General features: G+C 43.8%; 1 protein-coding gene across 4 annotated transcripts in view; it reads right to left on the bottom strand.

The window, feature by feature from the left end:
* The window catches only part of BCAR3 (BCAR3 adaptor protein, NSP family member), a 338,182-nt gene that overhangs the window by 94,022 nt on the left and 226,385 nt on the right, over positions 1 to 17,775 (bottom strand). For all 4 annotated transcript variants that reach the window (XM_060202099.1, XM_060202100.1, XM_060202101.1 and 1 more), the window contains one exon: positions 7,385 to 7,424. In XM_060202099.1, coding sequence (XP_060058082.1) covers positions 7,385 to 7,424 — 40 coding nt within the window. The remainder of the gene's footprint in view (positions 1 to 7,384; positions 7,425 to 17,775) is intronic.

Genomic DNA, 17,775 nt, shown 5'->3' on the forward strand with positions numbered 1-17,775 from the left:
ACTACACCTTCTCCTAGACTTTAGGTTGCTCTCTAAAAGTCACACTTGCTGAGGTGAAATTCGCATACAGTCATTCTTATTAAGAGTTCTATGGGGAGTCAGGTGGTAATGCAGCAGGTACTTAAGTGCACGTGATACAAAGCACAAGGACTGGTGTAAGGATCTTGGTTTGAGCCTCCAGCTCCCCACCTGCAGCAGGGGTCGCTTCACAAGCGGTGACGCAGGTCTGCAGGTGTCTATCTTTCTCTCCCCGTCTTCCCCTCCTCTCTCCATTTCTCTCTGTCCTAACAATGAAGACATCAGCAACAACAATAATAACTACAACAATAATAAAAAAAAAACATGGGCAACAAGAGGGAAAATAAATAAAATATTTTTAAAAAATTTTTAAAAGAGTTCTATGAACTTTGAAACAGCCATAGTGGCTAACTACCATAGCAGTTAAGGTATTTCTAGCACTTCAAAAGTTTTTTCGTTTCCTTTTACAGTCTACCACTTCCCCCTCCACACAGACCTTTTTTTTTCTGTCACAGTACATTCACATGCATCCAACAGCCATTCCTTTTAATAGGCTGCACAGTACACCACTACAGTCTGTCTCCTCACCACCTGAAGCACTCTAAGTGGTTTCTACCTTTTGTCAATTATAAAGTAACTGAAAGCTTTTACATATAATAGATTTTTAAAGGAGCCCAGCTCATGACACATCTTTCCTTCTAATGAATGACCAACCACATTTTTACAGATCTGAAGAGAAAATTCTTCATTTTTTGTCTGTCTTCCTTGCCTCAGCATTTGCTTTAAACTGTGAGAACCCTGACACCCCAGCTACATTTGCTGTAAATGTTTTGGGGTGGGGCCAGCGTGGCACAAGTTACAAGGGATGTTCTCTTCAGCTCCCCATTCAGGGCTGGCAGCACTGGATTTTCTTGCTCCCACGGGGGATGGTGCTGGCTCTATGGATGTGCTCACTCAGGCAAAATCCTGCAGCGCCAGCCAATCAGGCCATTATGTGGTTCATACGACTTGTTAAAATCTCATGGAATGTACAGCGTGCCATTGTTTTTGTAAGTCCCTTTCATGACTGTTAGCTGGATAATCCAGAGCAAACTGGCCTGTTTTCCCCACTACAGCAAAAGCCTTCCCTCAGAGACAGCTATTAACCGTGACCATGGCTGCAGCCATCTTGAGCACAAAGGTGGGGGTGGGGGGGGAGTAGGGGGGCGGGAGAGTCCTGCTGCCCCTCTCCCACCATGGTCTCCCACAGCCAGCACACTTATTCTTGGCATTGGAATTCGCATAATTATTCCTCTTTTAATCTGCTGGTGACCTGGTGGAACCCTGGCAACTGTAGAAAAAGGCCTTCCTGAGATCTGAGCCCGGTTTCTAAGACTCTGAGAAAGAGCATTTTTGGAGAGCTGGCCTCATGAAAGACTGACTTTTTTTTTTTAATACTTATTTATTCCCTTTTGTTGCCCCATTTTTATTGTTGTTGTAGTTATTGTTGTTGTAGTTATTGGGTAGCACAGTGAGAAATGGAGAGAGGAGGAGGAAGACAGAGAGAGGGGGAAAGAAAGATAGACACCTGCAGACCTGCTTCACTACCTGTGAAGGGACTCCCCTGCAGGTGGGGAGCCGAGGGCTCAAAAAGGGATCCTTCCACAGGTCCTTGCCCTTTGCGCCACATGCACTTAACCCGCTGCACTACTTAGAATGACTTCTAAGTGGCAATGGGCTCCATGGGTATGCGGAGGGACAGAAGTGGAAGGGTTCTGAATCCCAATTCTGAGCCTTCTAATCTGCAAGGTGAGCTCAGAAAGGGCAACTCATTTCTGAAAGCTCACAAGTGGGGCTAGCAAGAACCCACCAAAGCTGATGACAAAAGAAAGGATATTCTTCCTCTGGGAAGCTGGCTGGGAACAAAAGGCCACATTCCAACTCCACACCCTCTAACTAGTCTCCCAGAGAGTGGGCTTGGTCTGTGCTTTCCAGAAGTGGGGCTGAGTCTACTACAATGGCTAATCTGAAAGTCAGTCATTCCAAAACTCTTTCCTTGTTCTTGATTATTTTCAGCTCCTCTTTTAAAGGACGATTTATTTACTCATTTTTTTGCCTCCAGGGTTATCGCTGCGGCTTGGTGCCTACACTGCTCCTGGAGGCCATTTTTTCCATTTTGTTGCCCTTGTTGCTGTTGTTATTGCTGTTGCTGTTGTTGGACAGGACAGAGAGAAATCAAGAGGGGAAGAGGAAGATAAGATACCTGCAGACCTGCTTCACCGCTTGTGCAGTGCCCCCCCCCCTCCCCCCGCGCGCAGGTGGGGAGCCGGGGGCTCAAACCAGGATCCTTGGGCTGGTCCTTGTGCTTTGCGCCATGTGTGTTTAACCAGCTGTGCTACCGCCCAGCCCCCGACAATTTATTTTGAAATAAAAACTCTGTAATAAACATTTCTTCTAAAAGAAACCTCATCCAGCACTGCTGTAGGCATTCACCTCCTCCCCTAAGAAATGTACTTTTAAACCACTCCAATAAAAGGTATTTCTTACTAAAACAACTGTCAGGTATATATGAAGACACCAGAAAAGTATGAGAACATTTAGTCAAAAAGGAAGATACGTATAAAGGGGAAGGAGTCAGGAAATAATTTATAAAATTTACAGTATGTGGGGGAGGGTGGGGTACATATCATGAAACTTAAGAAGTCATCCCAGGCAGAAAATGAAAGTAGGTTTCACAGGTTCAAAAGGTTACAACACTGAAAGCATAATGAATCACAAGAGCAGTGCAAGAGTGCTGGGGTCAGCCACTAATCCTTTAAGGTAAAGTGGGCAGGTGGGCCAATTACATCACACGCTCAGTCTTAAGTCTGAGATACAATCTGAATTGCCTCCCTTGTTCCATTCAATACGGCCATTTTATGATCAAGAGGGGTAGACTGAGAATCCCTTATCACTTGGTGAAAAACTTTCCTCTCTGGCCTGTTACTGACAGGATCCTAGAAGTATTAACCTAAAAGGGATATTAGCCCCCCCCCCTTGACCCCCCGTTTTCTTGTTGGGGGAAAAATGAAACACAGGAGGGAGGAGCTAAGGCCAAAGTCACACTGCTAATTAGAACCAGAGAGTGGGCTGGGCTCCCCTCCTTGGTGATTATTAAGGGTTATGTAGCTTGGAGTCTCCTATTAGGATGCTGCTTGGGGAGTTTAACATAGAGATATGATTTATTTGAATTTTAGTACAAATTTTATCAAATATCCAAAGCAGTTACCTGCCACAGGTCTAGGAAACTAGACACTGAGCAAATAGTTTTAATAGGGTTTAAAATATGGAAAAAAAAAACCAAAAACAACCCACAAGTGGGGTCAGTCAGCAGCTAAATCTGCCCAGAAGGTAAACTCTACAACACAGTTTTGCTGCCTACAGCTAGTTCTTTCAAAAGTTATTTCCTCTGTTTTTTTTTTTTTTAATGTTGGTTTTTATCTAGGGTAAGGTATGCTAGGTACGCAGAGGAAAATTCCAGAGCTGTGCTCAACCAAAGTTACTAATAATGACTAAGAGCAGGAAGAAGGTGGAACCACTGTTTGAAGAAGGGGTTTCTTTCAGACACAGTGCAAGAGAATTGATCGTGTTTGATTATAGGAACGGATTATACATGATATAATACTTACTGATTATACAAACGGACTTTCAAGATGATCTGTTTTGAGCTACCTTAGTGGGGGGTAGGGTAGGAAAGGGAAAGGATGGGGGAAAGCAGAAAAAGGAGAAAACAATTCCCCACTCTAACAATTTAAGGAGGTGGCAACTGAGGCGAAAGGCTCCAATATCCCTACATTTCTTTGAATCTGCTTTAGTTTTCTACTCACATGCAAGCATGGAATTCAGCCAAGAGGGCAGAGGTGCAGTTGGGAGGCCTCCTTACAGGAGGTGCGCCTGCAGGAGGAGGTAAAAGCTCTGCCAAACAGCCAGAGGGCTTTCCAGTCTGGCCCAATTACCTTCATACTCTGCACAGAAGAGCTACTTGGAGCCTAGCAACCATGAACTGGGTCCCCTTTCAGGTTGTATTAATGTATCGAACAGGCCATGGCCGGTGCGCCGCTATGTTCCATCGCTGGGGAGCCAGAGACGACCCGAACTGCCCCTGCGGCTCCAGACAGACTATGACCCACATAGTCAACGACTGCCACCTCTCCAGATTCAAAGGAGGTCTCGAAACTTTACATCAGGCTCAACCTGACGCTGTTGACTGGCTACGGAAGAAGGGCAAACGCTAGAAGAAAAAGAAATGTGTTGCAATCTAGTCTTCACAGAGCACAAACTAGACAGAGTTGGATTTTGGATTCTTCCTCTGCCCAGCTCCCCCTTCCACCACTCTGCAGTCCCATCACCCCAGTGGCCACCAGATCAACCTCCTACACTCAGGGAGGCAAGTAGTTGGAGGAGGTCCCAGGCCTTTCTTAGAACCCAGCACTGAAAGTACCAGGTGAAGATGGTCAGGAAACCCAATGGGAGGAGGGTCAAGAGGTGAGAATTGCTCTCTGCTGGCAACCTCCTATTCTAAGGTCACCATGACATGTGGCTCCCTGGTCTGGTGACGTTGCTCACTTAGATAGCTTGTTGCTCTGTGATGTGTGTGGCCCAGGATCAAGTCAGGGCCCTGCCACATTGAAGGAAACTTTGGTGCTGTGCCAGAAATTGAGAGAAGGTGGAGATGGAGAAGGAAAGAGACAGAGAGACACCCAGAGCCTACTTTACCACTTTTGAAGCTTTCCTCCTACAGGTGGGGACTGGGGCCTGAGCACTCAACTTGGTGTGCCACCACCCGGCCCCCTGGTGCTGTGGTCTCTATATCTTTCTCTGCTTATATATAAGACAATGATGATGACAATGATAATAATAATGCTTCTTTCTTAAGGTTTGCTTATTTATTACTGAGAGTGGGTGAGAGGAGGAGGAGGGGGAGGAGGAGGAGGAGGAACCAGAGCACCACTCTGACACATGCAATGCAATGCAATGCCACGGAGAGACTGGGATGTCACTCCTGAGAGTTCAATGCCTCATCCACACTATACCACCTCCTGGGTCACAACTGCAAAATATGATATCTTGACTCTTGTGTTTCAGCTGATAAACCTGACTTTTCCCAAAGGACACTATAGGGTGCAACATACTTTTATGTGGACTCTCAACTTTTCTCAATGTTCAAGAGGTATTGTGTGTATAGAGGACTGTAGGGAAGAAAAACTCAGGGGGTCAAATTGCATCTTATTTACAACTCTCTTGCCTCCTCTGATTACCTTCCTCCATCCAGCCTCCAGTCACCAAGCGCGTGCTGGTACAGACAGGCGTCATAGCAGCATGGTCCCATCAGGCAGATAAACAAAGAATGCTACCCTGGGCCTGCTCTGGGTTAAGAAGATCTTTAGGTGACAGGTCTCCAGGAATGTGCTTTTAGAGCTCCTATGCCATAGAGGTAAATGAAAATACCCCACATTTGCACAACAAGCCCCCAAGCCATTCCTCTAAAGCAAGGGCAAAGTGGAAAAGGGGAAAATGTGATGTACCTAGAAGGAGGAATACTGAGACTTCACTTATAAATCTCTGACCAGATCCAGATAAGAGTAGGAGCAATAAGTAACCTTTATGACTTCTTAGCAGGCCCTTGCAAAGGTGGCCAAATCCATCATATTTCACTGTTGGGAAAAGCAGGGAGAACACAGCTAGACAGAAACCAGTTCTGTCTCTTTGGCAACTCAACTCACGATGACTGATACTCACAGATGAGATGCAATAGCTTAGATAATGCTAAGCATGTCATTTAAAAAAAAAAAATCTCTGGGTAACTTCAGAATTCATCGTCAGATTACCTTAAAAGGTTTAAACTTCTGTAAAATAAGAAACTAAGCCACTGGAGCAAAGGAGAGTGTGAGTCCTGAGCACAGCCAGAGTGAAGTCTGCAACAGGAGACACTCAATTTCTGAAACACGATACGGACTGTTTTTTAAAGGGCTGCAGTGATTCACAGACTGCTTAATTCTAGGACACATTTTTTACATTATGGTCAAATCAAATCATAGTCTCAATGAATAGCATCTCTTAGAGCTTTGCAGTGCATGACCTACACAAAAACATATGTGATGCACTCAAGAGGAACACAGACACATTTATAAAGCTTGGAGCAAATTCTGATGCATTGGTCCTGCTGGGTTCGGGTTACACATTTGCGGCACTGAACTACAGTTCTGACAGCCTGTGGGTATAAGAGGAGGAAAAATAATACCTGTCTCCATTCCAACAAACTCTTTGATGACTGCCTCAAGTGACCAGTTGGTTCTACTATTTAGAGTTTTCCCCTCTACCATCATCCTCTGGTTTGCAAGGAAGTAATGCTATAACCCTGAAGAGACACAAGTCCACCCAAAGGCAACAGGCTGAAATTCTGTGCAATTGGGATTCTCCCCTTGGAATAATGAAGACAGATGTAGCTTCTAGGAAATAAAGACCTTTAATCCTAACTTGTAACAGGATTTCTCCTTAGAAGTCCTAGTAAAGGTTGTCATAAATCCAAGAAACCAAGTATGACAAGGTGGAGTTTTCCTTTCTGTAGTAGGTACCTATTGAATTGTGGCTCTTAAAAACAAAAACAAAAACAGGCACACCCAAATATGGGGAGGCAAAGGAAGAAGGGAAAGCATATTTCTGCTCAGAAAGTAAACACTTAGAAGCCCTGAATGTCAGTGACACTGGAAAGTAATATATCATCACAGCTCATGGTTCTGGATGAGCTGCTGAGCAAGCAGGGTAAGTGCTGGAAAGGAAAGGGCAGCCCAGAAAACATGGCCAGGGAGTCAGTCCTAGGTCCTCTTAGAAGATAAACACAGGTACACAACAACCATCTATTATTCCCAAATCCAAAACAGTCTAGGAGCTTAAAAATAATAATAACTCATCCACTTGGCAGCAAAACAAATCCAATCTCATTCAATGGCAAAATGCATAAAGTCATTTATTGCCTGCTTAGCCTAATTGGTGTTGAGTATTCTTATATTTCACTATTGAAATGATGTCTTTGATTAGGGGTGCTGAACCTAGACCCCTTGGGGGTGTTAGGTAAGTACCACATTACTTTTCTTTAAAACAAAATCCTGAATTTTCAAACACATCTGGTCCCAAGGTTTCAAATAAAGGGGAACGAATATAAGCCTATATAACAGGATGACGTAAAGTACAAAGGTTACCAAAGGCCTAGAGAGTCAAGTTACCTTCTGTTGTTTCACTCTAATCAGCTTGCAAGCTAGGCTGCAACATTATTTGGCAACAACGTGCTAGGAGTGGGAAATTTATTACCCTAGTATCCCCAATCACAGGCTAAATTCTGATTGCTTACCTTCACATATTCCAGAGTTGGATCCAGAAACTGCTGGTCCCTGAAAAGAGAAAATAAAAATTTGAGAACACATTCTTAGTTTAAAGAAAATACACCCAACATTATTTTACCCTGCTCATTTAGAGTATTAAACTGAGCCCACCTCCCAGATAATACTGCAGACATCTAGGAAGTCAGAGCAAGCACAGATTCCTTTCATGGTGCATGTTGGATAAAGTGGAGGGCTGGGGGTGGCTAGGATGCCACCGTGACATCAGCTGAGAAGTTCAGACTTTCCCATCACATTCAGCCTCCAAAGAGTAAGACTATTTGTACATGGTGATTCTAGATTTACCAGGGCATAGAAATTAGTCTGAACTAAGGATCTCAGAGGAGGACCGAAGGTGGGAGTGAAGCCAGAGGGAAGCCTGACCGTGCAGCACTTTGGACCAGGCAGCTGTGTCACACCCATGTCACAGCACACAGGCTGAGTGGGAGGAGCAGCTGTCCAAGGTCACCCAGCACCCCAGCTGAGAGAACAGAGCCCCTACCCACCTCCGCTTCCACACCACACTTCTCTTTCTCTGACTCCCACCAGCTCCTGGTGTCCTGCTGACCTACTCATTCTAATTTTCTTTTTTTTAATTTCTTTATTGGGGAATTAATGTTTTACATTCGACAGTAAATACAATGGTCTGTACATGCATAACATTTCCCAGTTTTCCATATAACAGTACAACCCCCACTAGGGTCCTCTGTCATCCATTTTGGACCTGTATTCTCCCCACCCCACCCCACCCCCACACACACCCCAGAGAGTCTTTTACTTTGGTGCAATATGCCAACTCCAGTCCAGGTTCTACTTGTGTTTTCTCTTCTGATCTTGTTTTCCAACTTCAAACACTATCATCCCATATTCATCCTTCTGTTTCTGACTTATTTCACCTAGCATGATTGTTTTCAAACTCCATCCAAGAACGCATTCTAATTTTCTTTGCTATCCCAGTACTCGTTGTCTCTCTTCATCTAATGTCTGTTCCTGTCAAACATCATATGCCTTAGGACTGACTGGACAATTCAAAGGAAACAGGAGCAGGAGATGATGAGGATGAGGATAAGGATGAGGATGCCTCTTCAGCTGAGGATGTAATGCTGCTGCCTTCACAAACTTAAACTTCCAAAAAAAAAAAAATGTCATAGCCAACCACTATGAAAAGACAGATTGGCTCAGAAACCCGTGAGACTAGTCTCTCAAGGGTTGGGATGGGGATGTCTTCTCATAAGCATAGGAGGCACGGGTCCATCAGAAAGCAGGGGGTCCCCACAGACACACAACAACCATCACCAAGTGGACCCCACACAGCAAGCTTGGACCACTACCCAAGCTGTGAATGTTGCCAGGAGACTGCAGCACTTCTCCCAGAACAGGAGCGTTGAGACCAAGGCCGCACAAGGGCCCCAACTCTGTAGTTGGAGGCAAGACCATCTTGTTCAAGGGAAAACCTAGGCCCAGAGTTTTGTTTTACTTTGTTTTTTCAAAGCACTATACAACTCTGGCTTGTGGTGGTGGAGGGCAGGCACTGAACCTGCCTGCAAAGTTAGAGCCTCAGGCATACAAGTCTTTTGCATAAACACTATGCTATCTCCTCCTCCCTCCCCCAAAGTCATTCTTGCCTGGGTTTGACCATCCACTTCCCACTGCATGGAGGGCATGAACACGGAAGCAGACTGAAGTTGGAGGTGTTAGTCCCTGTGATGAGATACTGGGTTCTGAAATGAGTGCCTTTGTAGGACCAAAAACCTGAGCAGAGCTTACTTAAGTTCACTGTCCATGTTATACATCAGTCTTCCAAAGTCTTAACCCAAATCTACTGTCTAAACTGGTGTTGGTTTCACCAGCCATCTGTTCCCAGAGGGGCAGAGACAAGCTGCTAAGCCGGGTCAGCTCCCCTTTGAGGGCCACTGTATTATCTATCTATCTATCTATCTATCTATCTATCTATCTATCTATCACACACCGGCTTCCCTCCCCTCCTCTCTGGCTACACATACACACTCAGACACTGTGTCATCAAGTTTTGCTTCTGCAGAACATCCAGCTAATGACTAAAAACTGCCAACAGCACTTTGGCTATGCATCCTGTAAGTTCTCAAAAATGTTTTCCTGATGAATTAACATGTTATGCTTTTAGGAGACAGCCTTATACTTGTCTAGCTTAGTGGTCTAATCCTGTGAATGCAAAGGATGTTAGAACCACTAAATTATTGTTTATTATATTATTCAAGTTTCTTATGCACATCTTGAAATGGACATTATATTCATAATGCATTATCTTTTTACAGTTTATTATTTATTGAATAGAGACAGAGAGGAATCAAGAGGGGAAGGGGAGGCAGAGATGGAGACAGAGACCTCACTGCTCTGCTTCACCACTTGTGAAGTTTTCTTCCTGCAGGTGGGGACCAGAGGCTTGAACCCAAGTCGTTGCACACTGTAACATGTATGCTCAGTTGGCTGAGCCAAACATTTTAATCTATGGATCTCTGCATTCTAGATTACTGAGCAGTATTTGAGGAGGTCCTCAAGTATATCTTCATATCCCCTCATCCTTTTAAGAAGGGATGAGGAAGAGAATAAAGGAGAATACAATAAAATCAAGTGAGTTTGTTCTAAGTCCAAAAGCTTAAAAAAAAAAATCACTGCCTTGAACAAAATTAAGATTACATTTAAAGACAGCCAGCCACCTGATCCCATCTAACCAGAAAAACGACATGAGCTAGAAAACATAGCAGTTGGCCCTGCAACCTGCCTCTAATTTGAAATAGAATATCCCAGAATTCATACAAGGTTGTGCAACAAACACTATTTGAACCACAGATTCCTATTCTCCAACAGAGATCACTAGAAAACAAACAAGGGAACTTGGCAATGCAAATGGAGAAGTCTTTTAAATATCTTTTTCTTCCTTATGCCAGTTACAAGTTCCTGTCCACATGAACCCATGGTTCTCTCAACAATGGGAAAGTCTGGCCAGTGGCCGCAACTCCTATACCACCCAGCAGAGCACGAGACACATACAACAGGAGGGCAGCAGGGTGAAACTTGACTCTCCTGTTACTTCATTCCTGAGTTTAAGGTTTTTTTTTTTATTATCTTTATTTATTGGCCAGAGACAGCTAGAAATCAAGAGGGAAGGGGGTGATAGAGAGAGACAGAGAGACACCTACAACACTGCTTCACCACTCGCAAAGCTTCTCCCCTGCAGGTGGGGACCGGAGGCTCGAACCCGGGTCCTTGCACATTGTAATACGTGTGCTCAACCAGGTGCGCCACACGCAGCCCTGAGTTTGTTAAGTTTTAAATAACATCATGTTTGTGTTTATGCTAGCTAAATAATTCCTTGCATGTCCTACTTTCTTAAGATCATACTGAGGAACGTCTAATTCCCATGACAACCAATAATCTGAATGAATGTGGAAGTAGATTTCTCCCTGGAGCTCAGAAGGAACGCAGCTACTGACACATAAATGTAAGAACCTGAAGAGAGAAGCCAGCTGCACCACGCAGTTCTTCTAGGCTCTAGAAACTGGGGTAGTAAATGGAGGTTAAGTTTGTGATGGTTTACTATGGAGCAGAAGAAAATGAATAGGGGCCAGGTGGTGGTACACCTGGTTAAGCACACACACTACAGTGCGCAAGGACCCAGGTTCAAGCTCCTGCTCCCCACCTGCAGAGGGAAAGCCTCATGAGTGGTAAAGCAGGGCTGCAGGTGTCTCTCTGTCTCTTTTTCTCCTTATCTCCCAGTGCTCAGATTTGAGTTTGAATTTTGTCAATAAGTTCTCCTTCCTTCTCAAGTGGGAGTGTTTCTAATCTTGGGAGTGTTTATTACAGCCTTCAAATTATGAATACACAAATATTTCCATAAAGTCTGATGAACTGTAACAAACATTTAAGGGATCTTTTCATACCAGCAAAAATTGTTAACTCGGGAAGGCAATTCAGAGAGCAACAGTGCAAGGCAACTACTCAGACAGAAGTCAAGAGAAATCAATTTTCTCTCACCCTTTGTTCTTCTCCATCACACCTTACCCCAGAAAGCTGCCATTACTCATTTGTCTTTTCCAGTAGATCATAAGCTTTCAGAAGGGGCTACTTCTGTCTTCACTAGCAAGACATCCTAAGTGCTAGTAACAGTATTTGTTCAAAGAGAATAATGAACAAACAAGGCAATAAAGGACAAACACAAATGTTTAAAGTAACCTTTGTACTGTATCTTCATAGTCCAATAAGGGCTCAGAAAAATCTGACATTTTTCTACTACAGGACTTTCATTTGTTTAGTACAATAGGTCCAGACAATCTGGAGGTAAATTAATTACACTGCAAATATAAGTCACAAGAAAAGGAATTTTTTTTTTTTTTTTCCTCCTCCAGGGTTATTGCTGGGCTTGGCGCCTGCACCATGAATCCACCGCTCCTGGAGGCCATTTTTTTTTTCCCCTTTTGTTGCCCTTGTTGTAGCTTCGTTGTGGTTATTATTGCCCTTGTTGACGCAATTCGTTGTTGGATAGGACAGAGAGAAATGGAGAGAGGAGGGGAAGACAGAGAAGGGGAGAGAAAGATAGACACCTGCAGACCTGCTTCACCGCCTGTGAAGCGACTCCCCTGCAGGTGGGGAGCCAGGGGCTCGAACGGGGATCCTTACGCCGGTCCCTGCGCTTTGCGCCACATGTGCTTAACCCACTGCGCCACCGCCCGACCCCCAAGAAAAGGAAATTCTTAAGAAAAACAGAGACCTATACAAAACAGATACAGTAACAAAGAATTAAGAACATAAAAATGAGATGAGGTGGGGCCAGGTGGTGGTGCACCAGGTTAAGCACACATGTAGCGCCTGGGGTCAAACAAGTAAGTAAAATATTAATATTATTAATATTAATTATTAATATTAATATCTAATTAATATCATTAGAGGTGAGGGAACAACAAGTCAAGAGGAAAAGCAAGAAGGAGAAGTCTACACAAGGGAGCAGATGCAGGTTGTGCTGGTGTCCTGCCTGAGGCCTGACCCCTCAGACTGGGACTACACCTCCACCACTCACTGAAGCAAGAATGGACTAACAAGAGCTGCAACCTTTGACAAAGGGAACCAAGAAGGAAATCTACTGTTCTGCCAGAAATGCTGATGGAAAAGTAATGGCAGTAATAGTAAACTCTATGAATCTGTAACCACAGGTCAGCCTCCACAGTGGTTGGGGATTCAAATGGATACTGTCTGCTTTGATAGAAGAGATCTAAAGCTGAGAAAGCGTCTGGGTTGCTGGTGCCCATTAGTAAGAGAACACTATATAGTTTCTTCTCCAAAACAGAAGATTCCGGGTGCATCTGGGTGACAAGTCTAGCAGATGGAGACTTGTCTCAAGTGGCCTCCCCCAGGGCTCTGTTCTGGCTCCTACGCTATTTAATATTTACATCAATGACCTCCCAGAAACTTCCCAGGAAGTTCATCTACGCCGATGACATCTGCTGTGCAACTCAGGCATCAAAGTTCGACATCCTCGAGGAAACACTCATGAAAGACATGATATCTGATTACTGTAAAAAATGGCGACTAATTCCTAGCACTGCTAAAACGGTATCATCTGTTTTCCATCTACACCATGCCTGGGCCTCGCGTGAGCTTAATGTGCAGCTTGGCGATACGAGAATCCGGCATGAAGCCCAGCCAATCTATCTTGGCGTTACTCTCGATCGCACTCTGTCATTTCACGAACATCTGATAAAAACTGCAGCAAAGGTGGGCGCGAGGAATAACATCATTGCAAGTCTGGCCAGCTCCTCATGGGGCGCGAGCGCTTCCACACTACAATCATCATCTCTGGCATTATGCTATTCCACTGCAGAATACTGTGCCCCAGTATGGTTCCGTAGCCCCCATGTCCACTTGGTCGATTCCAAATTATATTCCTCCACGAGGATAATTTCTGGAACCATCCGTTCCACCCTGGTTCCATGGCTGCCAGTTCTTAGCAACATCGCCCCGCCAGATATTCGTCGGGATGCGGCATCATCTAAGTTCATTTCCCACGTCTACGCTCGACCGGACCTGCCAATATACGCGGATATCTTCACCCACCCTGTTCAACGGTTGATGTCTCGTCACCCAATCTGGTCCCCTACGCCTACACTGAACTTCTCTGTTCCAGACTCTTGGAAACAGAGTTGGCAGTCAGCTGAGGTAAAGAACAAACACCTCATCACAGACCCCTGCAAGCGTCAACCCGGCTTTGACATAGCACGTTATGACTGGGCCCTCCTCAATCGCTATCGAACAGGCCATGGCCGGTGCGCCGCTATGTTCCATCGCTGGAGAGCCAGAGAGGACCCAAACTGCCCCTGCAGCTCCAGACAGACTATGACCCACATAGTCAACGACTGCCACCTCTCCAGATTCAAAGGAGGTCTCGAAACTTTACATCAGGCTCAACCTGATGCTGTTGACTGGCTACGGAAGAAGGGCAAACACTAGTAGTAGTAGTAGTAGTAAGAGAACCATGTAAATCATTTCTCTCTCTCTCCTCCTATCTTTCTCATAAATAAATAAAATCTTTAAAAAAAATCATCATCAAGACTTTACTTTTCTAGGTTGACTTTTTTAAAGATACAGAGAGAAAGTGTACGACCATGCCATCCTAAACACATCCGAGCTCATCAGAGACAGAGAAGAGAGAGAAAGACGACATAGCACCAGAGCTCCCTGCAGTGCTGGGTACTGGGTTCGACCTGGGTTGAGTGCATGGCAAAATAGGCACACTATCCATATGAGCTATTTCCCTGAGCCATTGGAAGATCATTTTACCATCAGAATGCCACTCAGGATGCCCATGCGGAAACAAGCTAAAATAAATGAAATTCAGTAGAAATAATAGCTCCTAAAACTTCACATACTGCAATATCAAATACAGGCTATAAAATGATAGCATGATAAATTGAAAAACTAAAAAAATGGAATAGAAGGGAGTTGGGCGGTAGCGCAGTGGGTTAAGCGCACGTGGCACCAAGTGCAAGAACTGGCGTAAGGATCCCGGTTCGAGCCCCCGGCTCCCCATCTTCAGGGGAGTCGCTTTACAGGCGGTGAGGCAGATCTGCAGGTGTCTATCTTTCTCTCCCACTCTCTGTCTTCCCCTTCTCTCGCCATTTCTCTCTGTCTTATCCAACAATGACAACAACAACAATAATAACTACAACAATCAAACAACAAATCTTTCTCTCCCCCTCTTTGTCTTCCCCTTCTCTCTCCATTTCTCTCTGTCCTATCCAACAATGACAACAACAACAATAATAATAACTACAACAATAAAACAACAAGGGCAATAAAAGGGAATAAATAAAAAATATTTCTTTAAAATGGAACAGAAGGCTTGTTTTAGACTAAGGCAGATATATGAAAGAAACATTGAAGGTAGAATGAAATGTCTAATTAAATTGAACTAAAACTAGGGGCTGGGTGGTAGTGAACCTGGCTGAGCACACGTTACAATGTGCAAGGACCAGGGCTTGAGTCCTGAAGGGGAAAGTTTCATGAGTGGTGAAGCAGGCCTGCAGGTGTCTCTCTGTCTCTCTCCCTATCAACCCCTTCCCTCCCCACTTATGGCTGTGTCTATCCAATAAATAAATAAAGAGAATACCAAAAAAATTAAACTGTGAAATGAAAAAAAAAAGCTAAAACTATAAAAGAATGGAATCAAGAGAAAGGGGAAAAGTAGTAGTCAAAGAAATGGTACTGAGAAGTCTTCAAGGGGATGTGTGGTGGTGCACCTGGCTGAGCCCGCATACTACAGTGCACAAGGACCCAGTTCAGCCACCCAGTCCCCACTTGTAAGGGGAAAGCTTTGTGAGTGATGAAGCAGTGCTGCAGGTGTCTCTCTGTCTCTCTCACTCTCTCTCTCTCTGTACCATTCGCTTTCCTCTCAATTTCTGGCTGCCTTTATCCAATAAATAGATAATTAAAAATGTTTTGTATATCTTCAAAATTATTGAAAGATACCAATCTTCAGCATTTCAATCTGTCCTAAGCAGCCCTAAGGAAGACAGAAAAGGATACTAGAGTGAAAAGTCTGAGATCCCAGGCTGAATGATGTACAAAAGGAACTACATACATAAACGTGACTGAAAACCAGCACTGGTGCTACAAAATATGAATGTTGAGTTTTGTGGAGTTAAAGACACAAGTATTGGAAGGGAAGTGGAGAAATTGGGACCCTTGGATTATGTTGCTGGGTATGAAAAATGGTATCATCACTATGGAGTTCAGTATACTAATTCCCCTGAAAATTGAAAAAGAATTATATGATCCAGCAATCCTACTTTTGAGAACATACCCAAAAGAAAAATAAGGATTTCAAAAGATATGTGTGCATACATGTTCACATGAATCAACAAGTAGAAGCAAGACCAGGCATCCTTCAACAGATAAACTGACAGACTACGTATGGTATATCCAAACAATGGAATATTATTTGGGTCTTTAAAGGAAGGAAATGCTGACGTACACTAAGACACAGATGAACTTAAGCTAAGTGAAATAGGCCAGGCACATATGTACAAGTTCTTTATAATTTCAAAGTTATGAGGTCGTTAAAGTAGTCAAATTCCTAGAGACAGACAGTAGAGTGGTGGTTGCAAGGGGCTGGGGAGGGAAAAGGGAAGTGCTGTCTAGCAGAGAACTTTACAGTGAAGTACTAAGCTTTATTTTTGCCAGATGAAGAGTTTTGGAAAGATTGACTGCACTATAATGTGCATGTTCTTCTTCTTCGTCTTATTATTATTAGAGACAGAGAGAAATTGAGAGGAGTGGAGAAATAGAGAGGGAGAGAGACACCTGCAGCCCTGCTTCACCACTTGTGAAGCTTCCCCTCTGCAGGTGGGGACCAGGGGCTTGAATCTGGGTCCTTGTGCACTGTAATGCATGCACTGAACCTGGTGCGCCACTGCCTGGCCCCATTAATGTGCATGCTCTTGACATTACCAAGGCACACAAGGCCGGTGAAGATGAGCAGAAAGCTGGCATTCTAAGATCCTATATATTGTTCAGAAAATGAATAAATGTTTTGTATTATAAAGTGACACTGAAGTGTTTTTGAAAGTAAACAGTAAATGAATGAATTTTTTTTTTTAAAAGACAACTAAAAATCATGTAACTAGGGGGCTGGGTTGTGGGACAGCTTGTAGAGAGCACCTCTATCCATGCACAAAGACCCAGGTTCAAGTCCCCAGTCCCTACCTGCAGGGGGAAGTCAAGAGTGGTGAAACAGTGCTTCAAGTCTCCCTTTTCTTTCTTTCTTTCTTTCTTTCTTTCTTTCTTTCTTTCTTTCTTTCTTTCTTTCTTTCTTCCTTTCTTCCTTTCTTCCTTCCTTCCTTCCTTCCTTCCTTCCTTCCTTCCTTCCTTCCTTCCTTCTTTTTTTTTTTTTTTTTTTTTTAACCAGAGCACTGCACAGATCAGGTTTATGGTGGTGTGGGTTATTGAGCCTGGGATCTCAGAGCCTGAGGCATGAGAGTCTTTTTGTATAACCATTATATTATCTACCCCCACCTTCTTTCTCCTTATCTCCTCCTCCCTTTTAATCTCTGTCTCTATCTAAAATAAACAATATTTTAAAAAATCATGTGGTTGAAAATCACAGTTTAAAAAAAATTATAAACACTATGGACATAAAGAATAAGATGTGTGGTCTGGGAGGTGGATAAAGTACTGGACTATCAAGCATGAGGTCCTGAGTTCAGTCCCCAGCAGCACATGTACCAGAGTGATGTCTGTTTCTTTCTCTCCTTCTATCTTTCTCATGAATAAGTAAATACAGTATTAAAAAAAGAAAAAGATGTAGCGGGGTCATGTGGCGGTGCACCTGGTTGAGTACACATGCTACAATAAGCAAGGGCCCAGGTTCAAGACCCCAGTCCCCACCTACAGGGGGGAAGCTTTGTGAGTAGTAAAGCAGGGCTACTGGTATCTCTCTCTCACTCCCTCTCTTTCTCCCCTTCCCTCTTGATTTCTGGCTGTCTCTATTAAAAAAAAAGCAGAAGAATCTCTATTAAAAAAAAAGAACAAGATGCAGTTATAAACCCAAATGAGTCACTAAATGCAGTAACTAAATTCACAAAACAGATTTTCAGAATAGTGTACATGTGAGATAAGTTAAGGTTATGTTTTGAAAGAAATATATAGTATTGAATGTTTATTTTTATAAAAAGGAACATTGGACTTAAGAAAAGAATAGGAATAAAGAAAACATAACAGCAGGAAGTCAGGCGGTAGCACAGCGGGTTAAGCGCAGGTGGTACAAAGCGCAAGGACCGGCATAAGGATCCTGGTTTGAGCCCCCGGCTCCCCATCTACAGGGGAGTCGCTTTAC

This window comes from Erinaceus europaeus, chromosome 11 (genome assembly GCF_950295315.1).
Source record: "Erinaceus europaeus chromosome 11, mEriEur2.1, whole genome shotgun sequence".
NCBI lineage: Eukaryota > Metazoa > Chordata > Mammalia > Eulipotyphla > Erinaceidae > Erinaceus > Erinaceus europaeus.